This window comes from Papilio machaon, chromosome Z (assembly GCF_912999745.1).
Source record: "Papilio machaon chromosome Z, ilPapMach1.1, whole genome shotgun sequence".
Classification (NCBI taxonomy): domain Eukaryota; kingdom Metazoa; phylum Arthropoda; class Insecta; order Lepidoptera; family Papilionidae; genus Papilio; species Papilio machaon.
In genome coordinates, this window is record NC_060016.1 from 178,829 (window position 1) to 192,617 (window position 13,789).

Sequence of the window (13,789 nt, forward strand, 5' to 3'; positions counted from 1 at the left end):
ACTTATTTCTATTACATTATTCAAGTCTGATTCATTTTAATTATTGATCATTTTTAAAGCTTACAATATTTTATTACAATGTTTACAAATACAGTATTGCCCTAACATATAAATTGGAATAGCGAGCGATCAACTCAGCACACAAACGTACCTACACATTCAATACTTGTTCTGTTCGCTGTCCACAATGAGTACGACGAGACGGCGTGTCTCAGCGTGTCTCAGCGGATCACGTTTAGTTCACTACAAGTCACATTGTTAATGTTACATTTATGACAAATAACTTGCGCTCTATAAAACACTCATACAAATGGTAACTAGAAGGTTATTTGAATAAATTTAGCATTAGAATGAATTATCCAGAGCAATATAAATAATTGTTAATTAATTTTTCTCGCTGAGCAAGGCAAACTTAACACACGACTTTAACACAGCGAGGTGCGAATTTCTTACACGTAAATAGGATGTTATATTTAATAATTCCGTGGAACAATTAATCTTTTAAATATCAGGAGCAGAATATTGTCCATCAGTCTAGTTACCATCTCTACAATGTTGAATACCTCGATACTCCATTTACAATATGTTCTCGTACAGTTTATGTATTCGTACACTCCACCTGCACTATAACGTCGAGTCGAGTACGCAATATGTCATCTATCGCCTAAGATATTATTTAGTCCCAATTGGCACATTATGACCAGAGAAGTACAAAGGATTACATTTCAGGAAGCATTTCATTGTAGCTACATCAATGACGTCACAGATGACGTCACAGTGAGATGGCGAGCGTGGAGCAATTGCGCTCCCACTTGCTTCTTAGACACGGCATCTACAAGACAGCATCGTTGTCATACTTATCTGATGATAATCATTGCATTTTGTTCACAAACAAGAATGTACGTCACAGACAATTACATCTACATCTAGTTTGTGTAACGTAAAATTATATACAGTATAATGTTATTTAAAGTAATACATTAAAATAGGAATAAGCATGAAATATTACATTAGCATAAATCACAGACACTTTTCTGAACTCGGCCGCACAGGAGATCACTCAAACTGTCGTCCCTTTCCTCTTTCTCATGCCACGCCTTCCCCTCCCCTGGCCGACTCCAAACTTCGTTCTTGACTAATGAAGCTCTTAAAATTTGAGCGATTCGAAGGCATACAGTTAATTAACCGCAAAAATAGAAAATCACTTATGAAAAAAATCAATCATAGTATTATTTTCATCGACAACGTCGTTGTCCGCGTGTGTGTTTGTCCACAGATCAGATCAGATAAACACATCTGAGCCCAATAACGGTCCACTATATAGTATTGCTCGCTTCTTTGTAAACTGTTATCTTATCATAAAACAAGTCCTCACTCCCTCCTGGTTCCGTTGTAGTTAACTCTGTAGACTGTAGATTGAGAGTAAACAAATTGTGCAGTGGTCAGTCCACGAGGGCGGTAGTAGTGGTGGGCGTGGTGGCGGGCGAGGGCGTGGTGGTGGGCGTGGTGGCGAGGGCGGGGGCGGGGCGTCAGGTATCGTCCGGGGAGCGCAGCGAGTGCAGCGCGTTGCCGTGCCCCGCTGGCCGCCGCCGGTCTAGGAACGTCTGAAGTTGACTCGCGGAGAGCGGCGTCGCCGGCGCCTTCAAAGTATACATTCATATTCAACATTAGATTAAATAGAAAAGCCATGCGTACAAAGTTGTAACTGTCATCAACATCAACAAGTGTGTGGGCGCGGCGTACCTCGTGCAGCCAGGGATGTTCGAGCGCGGTGCGCGGCTGCGTGCGCTGCGCGGGCGCCGGCGCCAGTAAGCCGCGGATGAGCCCCTGCGCCCCCTCCTCCACGCCCGCCCAGTGCTCCGCCGGGAAGCAGTAGTCGCACTTGATGATGTTCGCCGTCGTCTCCTCTATAGACTCGTCCAGGAACGGCGAAAGCTGCAATCGCATTCACAATATAATTTCATTAAAACAAAAATATTCTATGTCGGGGTGAGTAAATAATATTTAATAGTTAGGAGATTATTGTGAAGGTCATGTTAATTTGATAAGTGACCGACCCCGGTAAGGAATACGTATAGGAAGACGCCGGCGGCCCAGGCGTCCCAGGCGGCGGTGGGAGGACGGCCCAGCACGCACTCGGGCGGTGCGAACTCGAGCTGCGCGGGCGCCGGCGGCAGCACGTCGCGAGCCGACCCGGCCGCCTCCGCGCCGCTCCCGCTCCCGCCCGTCTCCACCGCGGAGCCCAGGTCCACCAGCTTGAGCTGCGGCTGCGCACCCCCCACTTCCACCAGGATGTTCTCCGGCTGCGCAACAACACCATGCTCTGTATTGAGTATTACCGAGTACTGAGGATCGCACCGAGTTCCATGCTTCCATGGTTCCATGCGACATGTATAAGAGTACCGAAATATGCCTAGTCTTGTTATAGTTACCCTAACGTCGAGGTGCGCGACTCTGTTGCAATGTAGCCAGTCGAGTGCGGAGAGGAGGCTGCGCGTGTGGTGCGCGACGGCGCGTTGTGTGTACCGCGGCGGGCCGCCGGGGGGCTCCGCGGCCGCCCAGTCCAGCAGCGGCCCGCCGCCCACCAGTTCCAGCACGAGCGTGTGCGCCCCCGCGCGCGGCACTTCCGCGAACAGCGCCAGCGCGCGCACCACTGCCGCGTGCGCGCCGCGCGACAAGATGCGGTACTCGCGCACCGCGTCCGCGCCTCGCCCGCCAACCACCTACGATCGCATCATACGCTCTCATCATCACTTTATTATTAACAAGGTCTGATGCTGTGTGTGTATTAGTGCATGTGCGTGTGGAGCGGAGACCTGCTTGAGTGCGACGCGGTGTCCGGTGCCGGTGTCCCGAGCGGCGAGTACGCGCGCAGTGCGCCCGCGGCCCAGCTCCTCCTCGACGGCATAGCGGCGCGCGAACTGCTCGCGCTGCCACGCGCCGCCACCGCCGCACGCGGCCGCAGCGGACGCGCCGCCCGCGGCGCCGCCCCGCGCACTCACCAGCCTGTCGCACACATCACACCGCAAACATTTTACAATTGTATTGCAACTTGACTTACTGCAAGTTTTACTTCCTGTCATGTGCAACATTTCTCTAACTTGAAACTTTTCACTATGAAGCTAACAATGACCTCATTAATGTTTGAATTTATATGAGGTTAAATTATTGTGTTGTGTTATTGCATGATTATTACAATAAAGTCAGTGCAGCATTATGAGAAGAAATTATTAAGACTATTAATGGATCAATGAATTATAAACACATACATTCAGTAACGACACGAGGTGAGATTGAAGCTGAAACATACAGCACGAATAGTACGGGAGATAATCAACCAATTTGGAAAATAATAAAAGTGAACAACCTGAAGCTGTATTGTCCAGCGGGCAATTCCTCGAGGGCGAGGGTGCCGGCGGCGGCGGGCGTGTCGGTGGCGCGCCGCCACTCGCCCTCGCCCACGCGGCAGTACTCGAGGTGTGCCGGCGCCGGCTCGTCCCATTGTACGACGAGCCCTCCGCCGGGATGCGCGCGCACCGCGGGCACGCCGGGCACACCCCCCGCGCCCACCGTCAGCCGCGCCGAGCTCTGCACTCCGCCCAGCTCGTTGCTCACCAGGCAGCAGTAGACGCCGGCGTCCGAGGCGCGGCACGCGTGGATAGTCAGCGTCGCCAGGCCGTCGCCGGCAAAGGAGATCGCGAAACGGCCGCCGTGCCGCAGCGCGCGCGTCTCCGGCGCGGTCTTGCGCCAAGCGGCGGTGGCGCGCGTCGCATTGGCGCGGCACGAGATGGTCGCGCTCGAGCCGGGCGCCGCGGTCACATCCGCCGCGGGCTCGAGCAGCTCCGGGGCGCGCAGCTCCGTCACCACGCCCTCCGCGCTCGGTTCCCCCCCGCCTCGGCGTAATTTTAGTCCCCAAGCTCGCTTCGATAAGCCCTGCGGGCCACATACATCGATGACCTTTGGGAACGTACGAGCGAAACTCCCATGAAGCATTACATGCACGCCCCCGCGCACCGCGCCACCCTCCTCCATTCAATAACTAAACTATTTACAATAAATAAAAAAGAAGTCGTCTTTGGCAATAATTGCAAATCACAAAACACATTAAGAGTCTTGCCGAGAGATGGAAGCTGGCCGATATCACAGTCTATGTTATATATGCATGCCCCTCTATATCATACCTACAACAAAAAAATATAGAAAAGCGTTAAAATAAAAATACATGCAAAAAACATATGTAAACAATGTGCTAATCTTTTGTGTGGTAAAGATAAATAAAGTATGTTGAACTAATAATTTCTATAAAGGAAGGGAAGATAGAGCAAGTAAGTAATAAAGGAAGCATGCTTTAAGAATAAAGAAGCATACATAATATGAAACGTCCAGCAAAATATTATGTTTACAAGCAATTTCTATCTATTTTATAAACAAAAATGTAAGCTAACAAACATGACTAAGGTACAAAGTGTAACCAATGTCAGGAGAATGTTGTGAGTCAAAAGTAAAACTGATGTGATTAAGCTGTTTATCTATCATTATGAAATTACTTTCATTGTAATATTATGTAATAGTAATTTCTTTTATTTCTTGTATTATTTTATATTTGCTTATTTGCAACTTTAGTCCTGTTTTCCTTTTAGCTCGCTTTTTGTCAAATATTTCATACAACCAAAAATATTTAACATATAAATAAGTACAATTAATTTATCATTAATTTCTGTTTGTGTGTATGTACCACGCAAAAAATATTCTGGTTTCTTGTTCAACACGATTCAAAACAATTACGTAAAATGCTACACGACACGACACGACAGCACGGCGAAGTGACGTGACGTGACGTGCGAGATTGCGCTCCTTGTCACATTTACACTTGCTTTGTCATTGCAAAGAATTAGTATCTCTTACGTAATACGTGAATTGAATGGTGTTGAATTTCATTTTATTGCTTTATCTAAAAATCCAATAATGTTTTTCAAGTAAATCAAAGAAAATTTCATTTTGTCCAGTTTATGCTTTTACTTTATGTGTGGAACTGTATTTTTAATCTTTTGAATGTTGTTTTTACACAAAAAAAAAAACTTTTTTACTCCATCAATATTTAAATTAGCGGTCACCATTAACCACTTGGTGTTTTTTTAGCAACTTTATGGCCTCTGATAATTTTAGTGAAGTGACGTTTTTAAATTTACATCATCATTAGTCCCCCTCATCCTCGTTTAAAATCAGGGATTTTTTCGGAACCGCTCGCTCCCTTTCGAGCATCACTAGATTAATGAACGATTTCTAAAGAAAAAACCTTGTTTCTAAGTACTATCAGTTGCAGTTGGTATATAACCCGTGTTGCTGCGGACAAGAAGACGGTCCGTGACTTACATTGGCGTGCGGCGAAGTGGGGCTGACCGCAGCAGCGTGCTTGTTGCGGTCGACGGTGGCGGCGGTCGCGGGTGTGGCGGGTGTGGCAGGTGTCGCGAGTGTCGCGGGGGGCGTGGGCGGCAGGTTGATGGTGTTGGCCTTGGCGTGGGGGCGCTGCGAGCGCGCGCGTAGCTCGGCCGCCATACGCCCGCCCACGCACGGGGGCACGCTCTCCGTCTTGCGCAGCGCGCTCCACCCCTCACCCATACTATCGGGACGGGAATAGGACCAATATAAATAAAAAAAAATAAAAGGGGTAAATCGGGCTAGCCAGTTCTGTTCAGTCTGTACGTGTTACACAGACTGTGTGCGAGTGTATAAACTGATATTCATATTTAGTATTGACTTTTTCATAGAAGAAACATTAATTTCTTACTTTGTTAAATATGCTAATTGTTAAATATATGTAATGTTAGATGACCACTAGATGTGTATGTACATATTATTCTTTACACTATTACACAACAGTCGACTGAATTATCTGGTTATTGTCCTACTGATTATAAATTGTTATTGTAGTCGAGTAATGTGTATGTTAGTAAAGTGATGTTCTTCTGAAACTGTGTCTCGTAGTTGTTGAACTGCTGCTGAAGCTGGCCCCCAAAATAATAATATAAAAGAAGTAAATAAAATTAAAAATAACAAGCATGCGGGACGATAAGCGGTAAATCAAAAGCATTTTTGATTCACATTTATTGAGTACTCATTTAACAAATATAATAAATAGTGTTACATAGCGTACATAATAACTTATTATATTTACAAAAGGTTGCAATTAATTATATATATACATACCGAATAAATGTATAATAACATATTGCGAAATTATAGTTTACGTTAATCGTTGTATTGAGACCAGAATCCCTGCATAAAACATATTGTAATGACTGTTTCCTCAAAGACTATGAGAGGTATGATGATATGGTTTATACAAGGATTTTGGTCTCAGAAACCAACGATAAGTGCAATATAAACTGTATCGAAAGGAAAGAAATAATTGAAAAATATTACGGGCTGTTCATGAATTACGTCTCGTGGGGGGGGGGGTGGTCAAGCAAATTGCTGTATCCCTTTCCAATATTTAGGTAGTAGTTTGGAATAAGGGTAGATATTTTAGTTTAAAGGTGAGACGCCAATGCGTTTTAATACATTTTTAAGAAATATTATGTAAGGGATTTTTTTTTATTTGTAGCAAAAATGACTTTTAATGTAATTTATTATTTTCTAACATTCTATTGAATCGCGATATTCATCTTACGCAATTGATGAATGGCCCGACCTCTATTACAATGTTTTATACTTTTCGTATTCACATAGATTTTAGTGGAAGAGAGCAGTAGCTTCAACTGTTCAACATTTTATGAAGGATATTAATTAATTAAACAATATATATAAGATGTTTTATATTTCGTTTATTAATACAGGATTCGGTTCAACTTCAGAGATGTAAGAGATGTTACAGATTTATATCAATTCTTTGTTGTTTTCTGTTACAGTGATAATCATAGAAGCTCGCTTAAATATATAAATTAACAATATAATGAATAAAGTTCCTATATTTGTTGACGAAAATAATTGGAGAATAATTAAAACATTTCCATAAAAAGCCGTTAGTAAGCATTGTCAGTAGACAAAAAGGCCTAATTAGTTGTTATTGACTCACATATACTTAAGCCTAGTATACATAAAAGGTAAATAAAATATAATTGAAAGCATACAGTTTCAATATAACTTTCGCGCTATTATTGATTCGGTTAAAGTTAAGCACTATATGAAATTAATTGCAATTTGGTAAGGAATATAGCATTATGTATTACAATGTGCGTGGAACACATACATATATATATATGTATATAAGAATATGCACTTAAGACTATGTCGGTTATTGTATAATGGAGACAAACACTGAATTCTAACACTATATTACAACTACTCTGTGTGAGGCTTTTTCGAGTTGTGTATAATATTCCTTCGACTTAAGGTGATCATTCGCGGCTCGACCGCAGCGACCGCTGTGGTGGGGAGACGATGGAGAGCCAGTGGGGGTTCAGCAGTGGTCCGGCAGCGGTCGGGCCCCGCGGATCTATCTACATCCTGACTTAAATCAAAGTTTGTTTATCAAATTACAACTACGGAGCGCACCCGCTCAGTCCTATTCATACAGCGCGGTTACAAGATGTCTTATATATGTATATTATACCAACCAACTTACGTACGGTCTAAATATTATCCATTCGGGAAACAAATACGACTAATTTATGATGTATTGATACTTTCATTACAAAAAAAAAAACTTACATTCGACTATATACATTCCGTATGAAATCAGTGTGAAAGCTTAAAATCCCATATCTATACATCCAGTATTGTATTATGTAAATGCAATAACTGAAAGAGATCGGGTAGACCTATCTATACTAGAATTACATTTACTATGAACTAAATATTTGGAATTATTGAAAACTAGCCTACAAGTATTATGTTTAGAGCTCGTCTCGTCCACACACACCACGACATCTTCCGCCGCTCTTTCACCAGTCTTTTACGATTTCTTCTTCAATTAAACTTACGTAGATAATTCGATGTCCTACTGACAACTTGCCTGCATACAACTTTAATTACATTATATAAAACTACGTCTACAATATTGTAAATATTTCAAATACTGCCTATTAAAAGCTGTTAATCTTACGAGTATTTTGAGATACATAAGTGGATAATTACAATAATGTATAAATACTCGTTTAAAATGTAATCTTAAAGCCAAAAAGCATATTAAATACATATTCAGACGGCTATTATAAAAAGCTGGATATTATTTCGTTGCCAAATTGTCTTTGCAGTGTGAGAACACTAGTAGCGTGCCAGTCAAGCCGACAGGTCCGTGATACTTTTAACCGACTTCAAAAACGAGGAGGTTCTCAATTCGTCTGTATGTATTTTTATTAAACGACAAGGGACGCCGGGATACGGCCGCAAGGCGACGTGAGATCCGGCATCCAAGCCATTTCATGCCGAGATGGCGATGGCCAGCACCGGCAAGGCGAAATTCAAGTACATCATAATGTACGTAAATAATTTGGACAATATTGTAACTTATTTTTGTCTAGTTTATTTAATTTGTCATTATGTGTTAAACGACTTCAGTGGAATTGTGAGTTTCACTATAACCGTAGAGTTCCACTGGTGTGATATTTGTAGTTATCCTATAATATTATTCTATTATTATTCATTTTTAATAACTATTTCATTTCAGGAACTATAATAACGTAACTAATAAAAAACTAAATGATAACATTAAATAAGGATTTTTGACACATTTTGGTACCTACATGAAAAAAATACTTAACAATATTAAATAGGGGGGAACCTATAGAACTGGAAGAAAAATTAATTCAAATAATAAAGGAAATAACGTTATGAAAATATACACAATGTGATTGTTTTGCAAAGAGAGTAAAGAGTCCATAAGAATTGAATATAGCACTAATGTAAAATGCTGAATGTGACAGAGGTTCGGGAGAGCGCTGCGCTCGTTGCTCGCCCGCACCTCGCCCGCGCAACGACCATCCGTACACTTTTATATCTAGATTATATTCTCACTATTATGGCTAACTTTATAGTAAGTTATTGCTCGAATCCTTTACAGTGCAAACGTAGTATTGTATGAAGCTATTGCGTCTACATAGGCTATGTGTAGCTAGCGAAAACATTGCTGTTATATAGATCACATGAAATTTGTAAATGATATATGGACGCCGTGAAACTTACGACTGGTACCTCTCTCCTACGACTTGGTCGAATCATGAACAAATGTAACCTAAACTATCAATTCCGTGCAGCTCTCACTAAAACTTATTAAAGTACTAATGTATAATATTAAGGCAAAAATTGCTGGAGGCAATTGGCAGTACATCGTTTAATATTTAGATTTTTAGATTAATAATAATTTTATAAACGCTGCTTACCTTCGATCAAAACGATTACGATTGATATAGTTACATTAGATCGTGGACATTGATAATAATCAATTCTGTACTTTAATTATAATTTATATAAAATGTTGCGCACAGATTCTACTGCTTAGCGGACGTTACGACAGTTTGTGCGTGTGTGTTCATGTTTAAATACGATATAAACACAGCCCTTTACTATGCAGTTGCCGGTTTGAATGAATAAAACCTATTTTATGTGAGTTATTCAACATTGTGAATATTAATAATGTAAAGTTTATTTAGTGTGTGTGTGCACGTGTGAATTGTTTCGACTTTGTCTCGATATGTTGTGAGGAAGAACACTGTCGCTAGGATATGATTTTGTTGGCTCCGAGCTGGCTGACTTCGGGTCAGCTTTATGCATCGCCGTCTACTTTGTTACATTATATTTCTTATTTTTCCAATAAATCAAATTATATTACAACAAGAAATCGACAATTCCATTGATAAAATAATGTTACATATTTTTAAATTGGGTTATTGTTTGAGAATTCCCAACAAAGTGACCATTTACAATAACTAAGTATGTTTAGTACAAACACAATATGTACTATTATCAGAATAATGCTACAATGTAAATAAAACACTTGTATCTAACTAACATCTGTTAATAATTTAGATATAAAACATCGCCAATAACACTGGTCAGTTAAGTTAGAACAAGCGCACAGAGCAAAGATCATCAGAACAAAAACATGGGAGAAATAAAAGGAAAGCGGCGATATTTATTGTAAATTGGAGATGGTATTGTCGCTATGGTCTTCGGCCTGCGCGCGTTTACACACGTAAATATGTACACCTGCAATACAAATGACACAACATGATAGTGTGCAGCGAGTGAGGTGGTGAGGTGGCGAGGAGGCGAGGAGACGGCACTTACTTGGCGGGGTCCCGCGCCTGGTCGCGGTGCAGGTCGCGCAAGTAGGCGGCGGGGTTCTCGAGCGCGTCGCCGAACATGCGCTGCGAGCGCAGGATGGTGGCCAGCGTGGAGGTCCACTGCGCCCGCCGCGGCTCCGGCGCGCGGCACACGAACGACTGCTTCGGCTTGTTCGGGTCCACCGACTTGATTATGAACGCGCCGCTGTTCTCTAACTCCTCCACCTCCATCTTGTTCACCTTTACCAAATATTTAGCCGGTTATTCTTTTTAATTGCTCGATGGTGATTACCTTTTCTTTTTTTTTATATCATAAGGTGGCAAACGAGCAAACTACCACCTGGATTCGCCGCAATAACGATGCGACCCTTGCCCATAGACATCCGCAAATGCAGATGCGTTGCCTAACTTTAATCAACGGAGAAAGAAACGCATAAAAAGAGTATATTTCTCCTTCATATGCGTCCCCTCTTCCGCCAAATCCTTTCCTAATAAGAAAAGGGTGGGAAGGGAAAGAGGACTAAAATTAGGCCTCCGGTACCACACTCATCAAACTGTACGCGGAATTGCTTCTACTTCACGCCTGTCTTCTGTGTGGTCGTGATATTGCACCGGTCGACCCGGCCAATTCGGGCACCCAACAAATATTGTTGTTGCGGGATCTACCACTGTTTAAGCGCGAGTAAAATTCTGAATTTATATTAGACGTAAGGAAAGTCGTCACAAAATGAGTTTTTTTTCATCTTAATTCTACGAGTATTAATGAGGCATGAGGTCTCTCCGTATGTCGTCGATGTGATTACCTGAACGTGCGCCTTGTAGTTGTACGTGGGGCTGACGAACTGACTGCGCTTGCCGACGGGCTCGCTGAATATGACGCACTGCTCGAAGAGGAACACGTGCAGCTCCTTGCCCTTGTCGCCCTTGTCGCCGCCGCTCGCCTCCGACACCGTCATGTGGTCCTGCATCAGCAGCTTGCCCTGCGCCGTGATGTTGCCCTGCAACGAGGCGCCGCTCCGTCACCATTTGCACCGACTTCACAATTTGCTAAAACTCGGCCTACCTACGCCTTACTCACACGTAACAAACGTAGGCGTACTCCTTCGCCAAGCTCGTAACTATTCGTTTGTCGCAAAGCGTTGCGCGTACATGTTTTATATAAACAAAATTTAACAAAGGTAACCACCGACTTCTATCATCCAAGGAATCTGATATTAAATCAGCAGGTATTGCAATGAATAGCCTAATCGTAGACAAAGCAGACGTCATTGCTAGTTACGAGACAAGACAAGTTCAGGACGGATGGACTGATCGCAAAGCTTAGGAAAAAATAAACCTTATTTGGCTTAGCTTCTTACTTTACATTTTATAATCAAAGCAAAGTGACAAAGCAATCACAAAATAATATTCGTTCTCGCAATATTATTTTAATATTTATTTTCGCAATTTGAGCTGCAGCCATTTTACTATTTATTTATTATATAAATACAACAAATTAAAATTCGCTATGTATTGATAAAATTAAACCACAATATTATATTTCAGTATACTCGTAATTTGATCAGTAGAATACACGAAGCTAGTTAGATTTTCATATTCTCCTCTCATCTATATCAATAGAAAATATATGTTTGCGTTATTGCGGATATTCTGTGTGCCAATCATGGAAATTGTTGACAAGCGCCATCGTATTATCAATTGTGTCAAAATTAGTGTGAGATTTGTCGTACGTACATTACGTTACGCCCAATATTTTTCAAATTTTGTCGATAACGACACCATGGCACTTGTCGCAAGTATTCGTGCTAGCTCACTGAGGACGCTAGATCTTTTGCTTTATTTTGACATTATCGTTAGCAAACACAAAAATGTTGTTTAGGATATAGACCGACAAGGTTATCTGTCGCGGTGGGCATAAGTCAAACTAAATTACAGCTCACTAGCGCCCCTCTGTCATCGTCACAAAGTGTCACATTATCCTTTTCGTACTGAAGCTGTCGTTGCATTTTTTATATAACTTCCTATGCCCACGCGTCGGTTTCACATATTTTCTGAGGGAACAAACAGATACAGCAGCGTTTCTCACGGAACCAGGACGTGCAAGAAAATTTTTGACAAAATGAATGTGATGTTTTGTTTTATTGAAAATGAAGAAGACTTGTATACACTAAAGTAAAAGACAATGTTACCGTGAATCCTTGCAAGCGGCCGACGTCCATCATGTCGTTGGCGTTTTTGGGTATGATGGAGGTGCAGAGGACGGCGTCCTCGAGCGCGGCCACCACCTCCGGCGGCTGGTTGGCGCTCTGCGTGTACGCTAGGATCTTCTTGACGAGCAGATGATACTTCTGTATGCGTTGTATCGGCTTGATCAGGAGGTCGCCCAGCTGAAAGTCAACCGCCACTATGTAAAGTCCGACCTCACCGGCACCGGGCGAGCACACGGCGCGCATGCCAATACTTCAAAGCCACAACAATGATCGGCGATGTGTTTGTGATAGTGCAGTGTACGTCGAGTGATAGTGACAAAATGAACAAACCAAAATAAACACCCCCAAAATTAATATAAGAAATAAAAGGAACTGTTTGTCTGTATATGTGTGGCCACTCGCAGGAGCGGGTCTACAGGTTTGCCATGCAAGGTGATTGGAATGGGAGGGAATATCAAAACACTTTAAAAACGTTCAAGCAATGTTCGAGCAACAAGTGAATTTAAAGTGTTTTAGTGAGACGTAGTGAGAAGCGCCATGCCGCCCGCCACGCACCGACCTGTTGTTCTGTGAGTGGCGCGCAACATTTATTACGAGTATGTAAGACAAATGGCCGAGCACATTTCACGGCTGGTAATTCCTTGCCAATTAAAAATGTCGTAAATACATATTTGGAAAAAAGTTTCGATATTTTGAAATCCGTTACTATAAATTGTTGATAGTTCGTTTAAACGTTTGATTTAAAAAGGAGCGACAGTATTAGTACCAGCGATGGCGTAATGTGGTCCGGCCTAAGGAACGATACTAATACCTGGTTGAGGCTCAAGCGAGCGCCAGGCAGGTGGTTTCTTTGTCTAAGCCGAACCTAGAACCCCACCAATGTGTCACCCAAGCGAGCGGCAACATAAAGCGAAAATGGTGTCTTGATGTAAAGTGCATAACGAAATATAACGTTCATGTGTCACAAGTGAGATATTTTGAACATTAGATATGGCGATACATTCGAATGTATGAAAAATAGCAACAAAATTAGTGCTCAATGAAACAGGTGCCATCACACATGACATAGCCACATCATGTGACACGTTTGTGATCTATCTATGTGCGGGTGAATTTATGATAAATCTATTGCTATCTTTACTTATTATTTTGTGAATCGACTAATACAACAAAACAGTTCATTTAATAAATTGAGGAGTTTAGCGATATTGGGTTGTGTCACGGCATTGATCGAGAAAGCCAAAGACCTCATAATACAAGAAAGTGCACATACATTTTAACAACGCAACGTATTGA

The 13,789-nt window shown here is 42.2% G+C and overlaps 1 protein-coding gene across 3 annotated transcripts in view; it reads right to left on the minus strand.

The window, feature by feature from the left end:
* Window positions 1–1,506: 1,506 nt before the first annotated feature.
* Window positions 1,507–13,789, minus strand: part of LOC106715883 (triple functional domain protein) — a 75,842-nt gene continuing 63,559 nt past the window's right edge. Inside the window, exons 39-48 of one of the 3 annotated variants that reach the window (XM_045686186.1) lie at window positions 12,473–12,670; window positions 11,087–11,281; window positions 10,288–10,523; window positions 5,374–5,620; window positions 3,368–3,933; window positions 2,817–3,006; window positions 2,433–2,723; window positions 2,058–2,303; window positions 1,744–1,935; window positions 1,507–1,640 (exon numbers count right to left, since the gene is read on the minus strand). In XM_045686186.1, coding sequence (XP_045542142.1) covers window positions 1,530–1,640; window positions 1,744–1,935; window positions 2,058–2,303; window positions 2,433–2,723; window positions 2,817–3,006; window positions 3,368–3,933; window positions 5,374–5,620; window positions 10,288–10,523; window positions 11,087–11,281; window positions 12,473–12,670 — 2,472 coding nt within the window. In that variant the 3' untranslated portion in view covers window positions 1,507–1,529. Of the gene's footprint in view, window positions 1,641–1,743; window positions 1,936–2,057; window positions 2,304–2,432; window positions 2,724–2,816; window positions 3,007–3,367; window positions 3,934–4,034; window positions 4,182–5,373; window positions 5,621–10,043; window positions 10,207–10,287; window positions 10,524–11,086; window positions 11,282–12,472; window positions 12,671–13,789 lie in introns of those variants that run through there. The other 2 variants (XM_045686184.1, XM_045686185.1) reach the window with 2 other exon arrangements.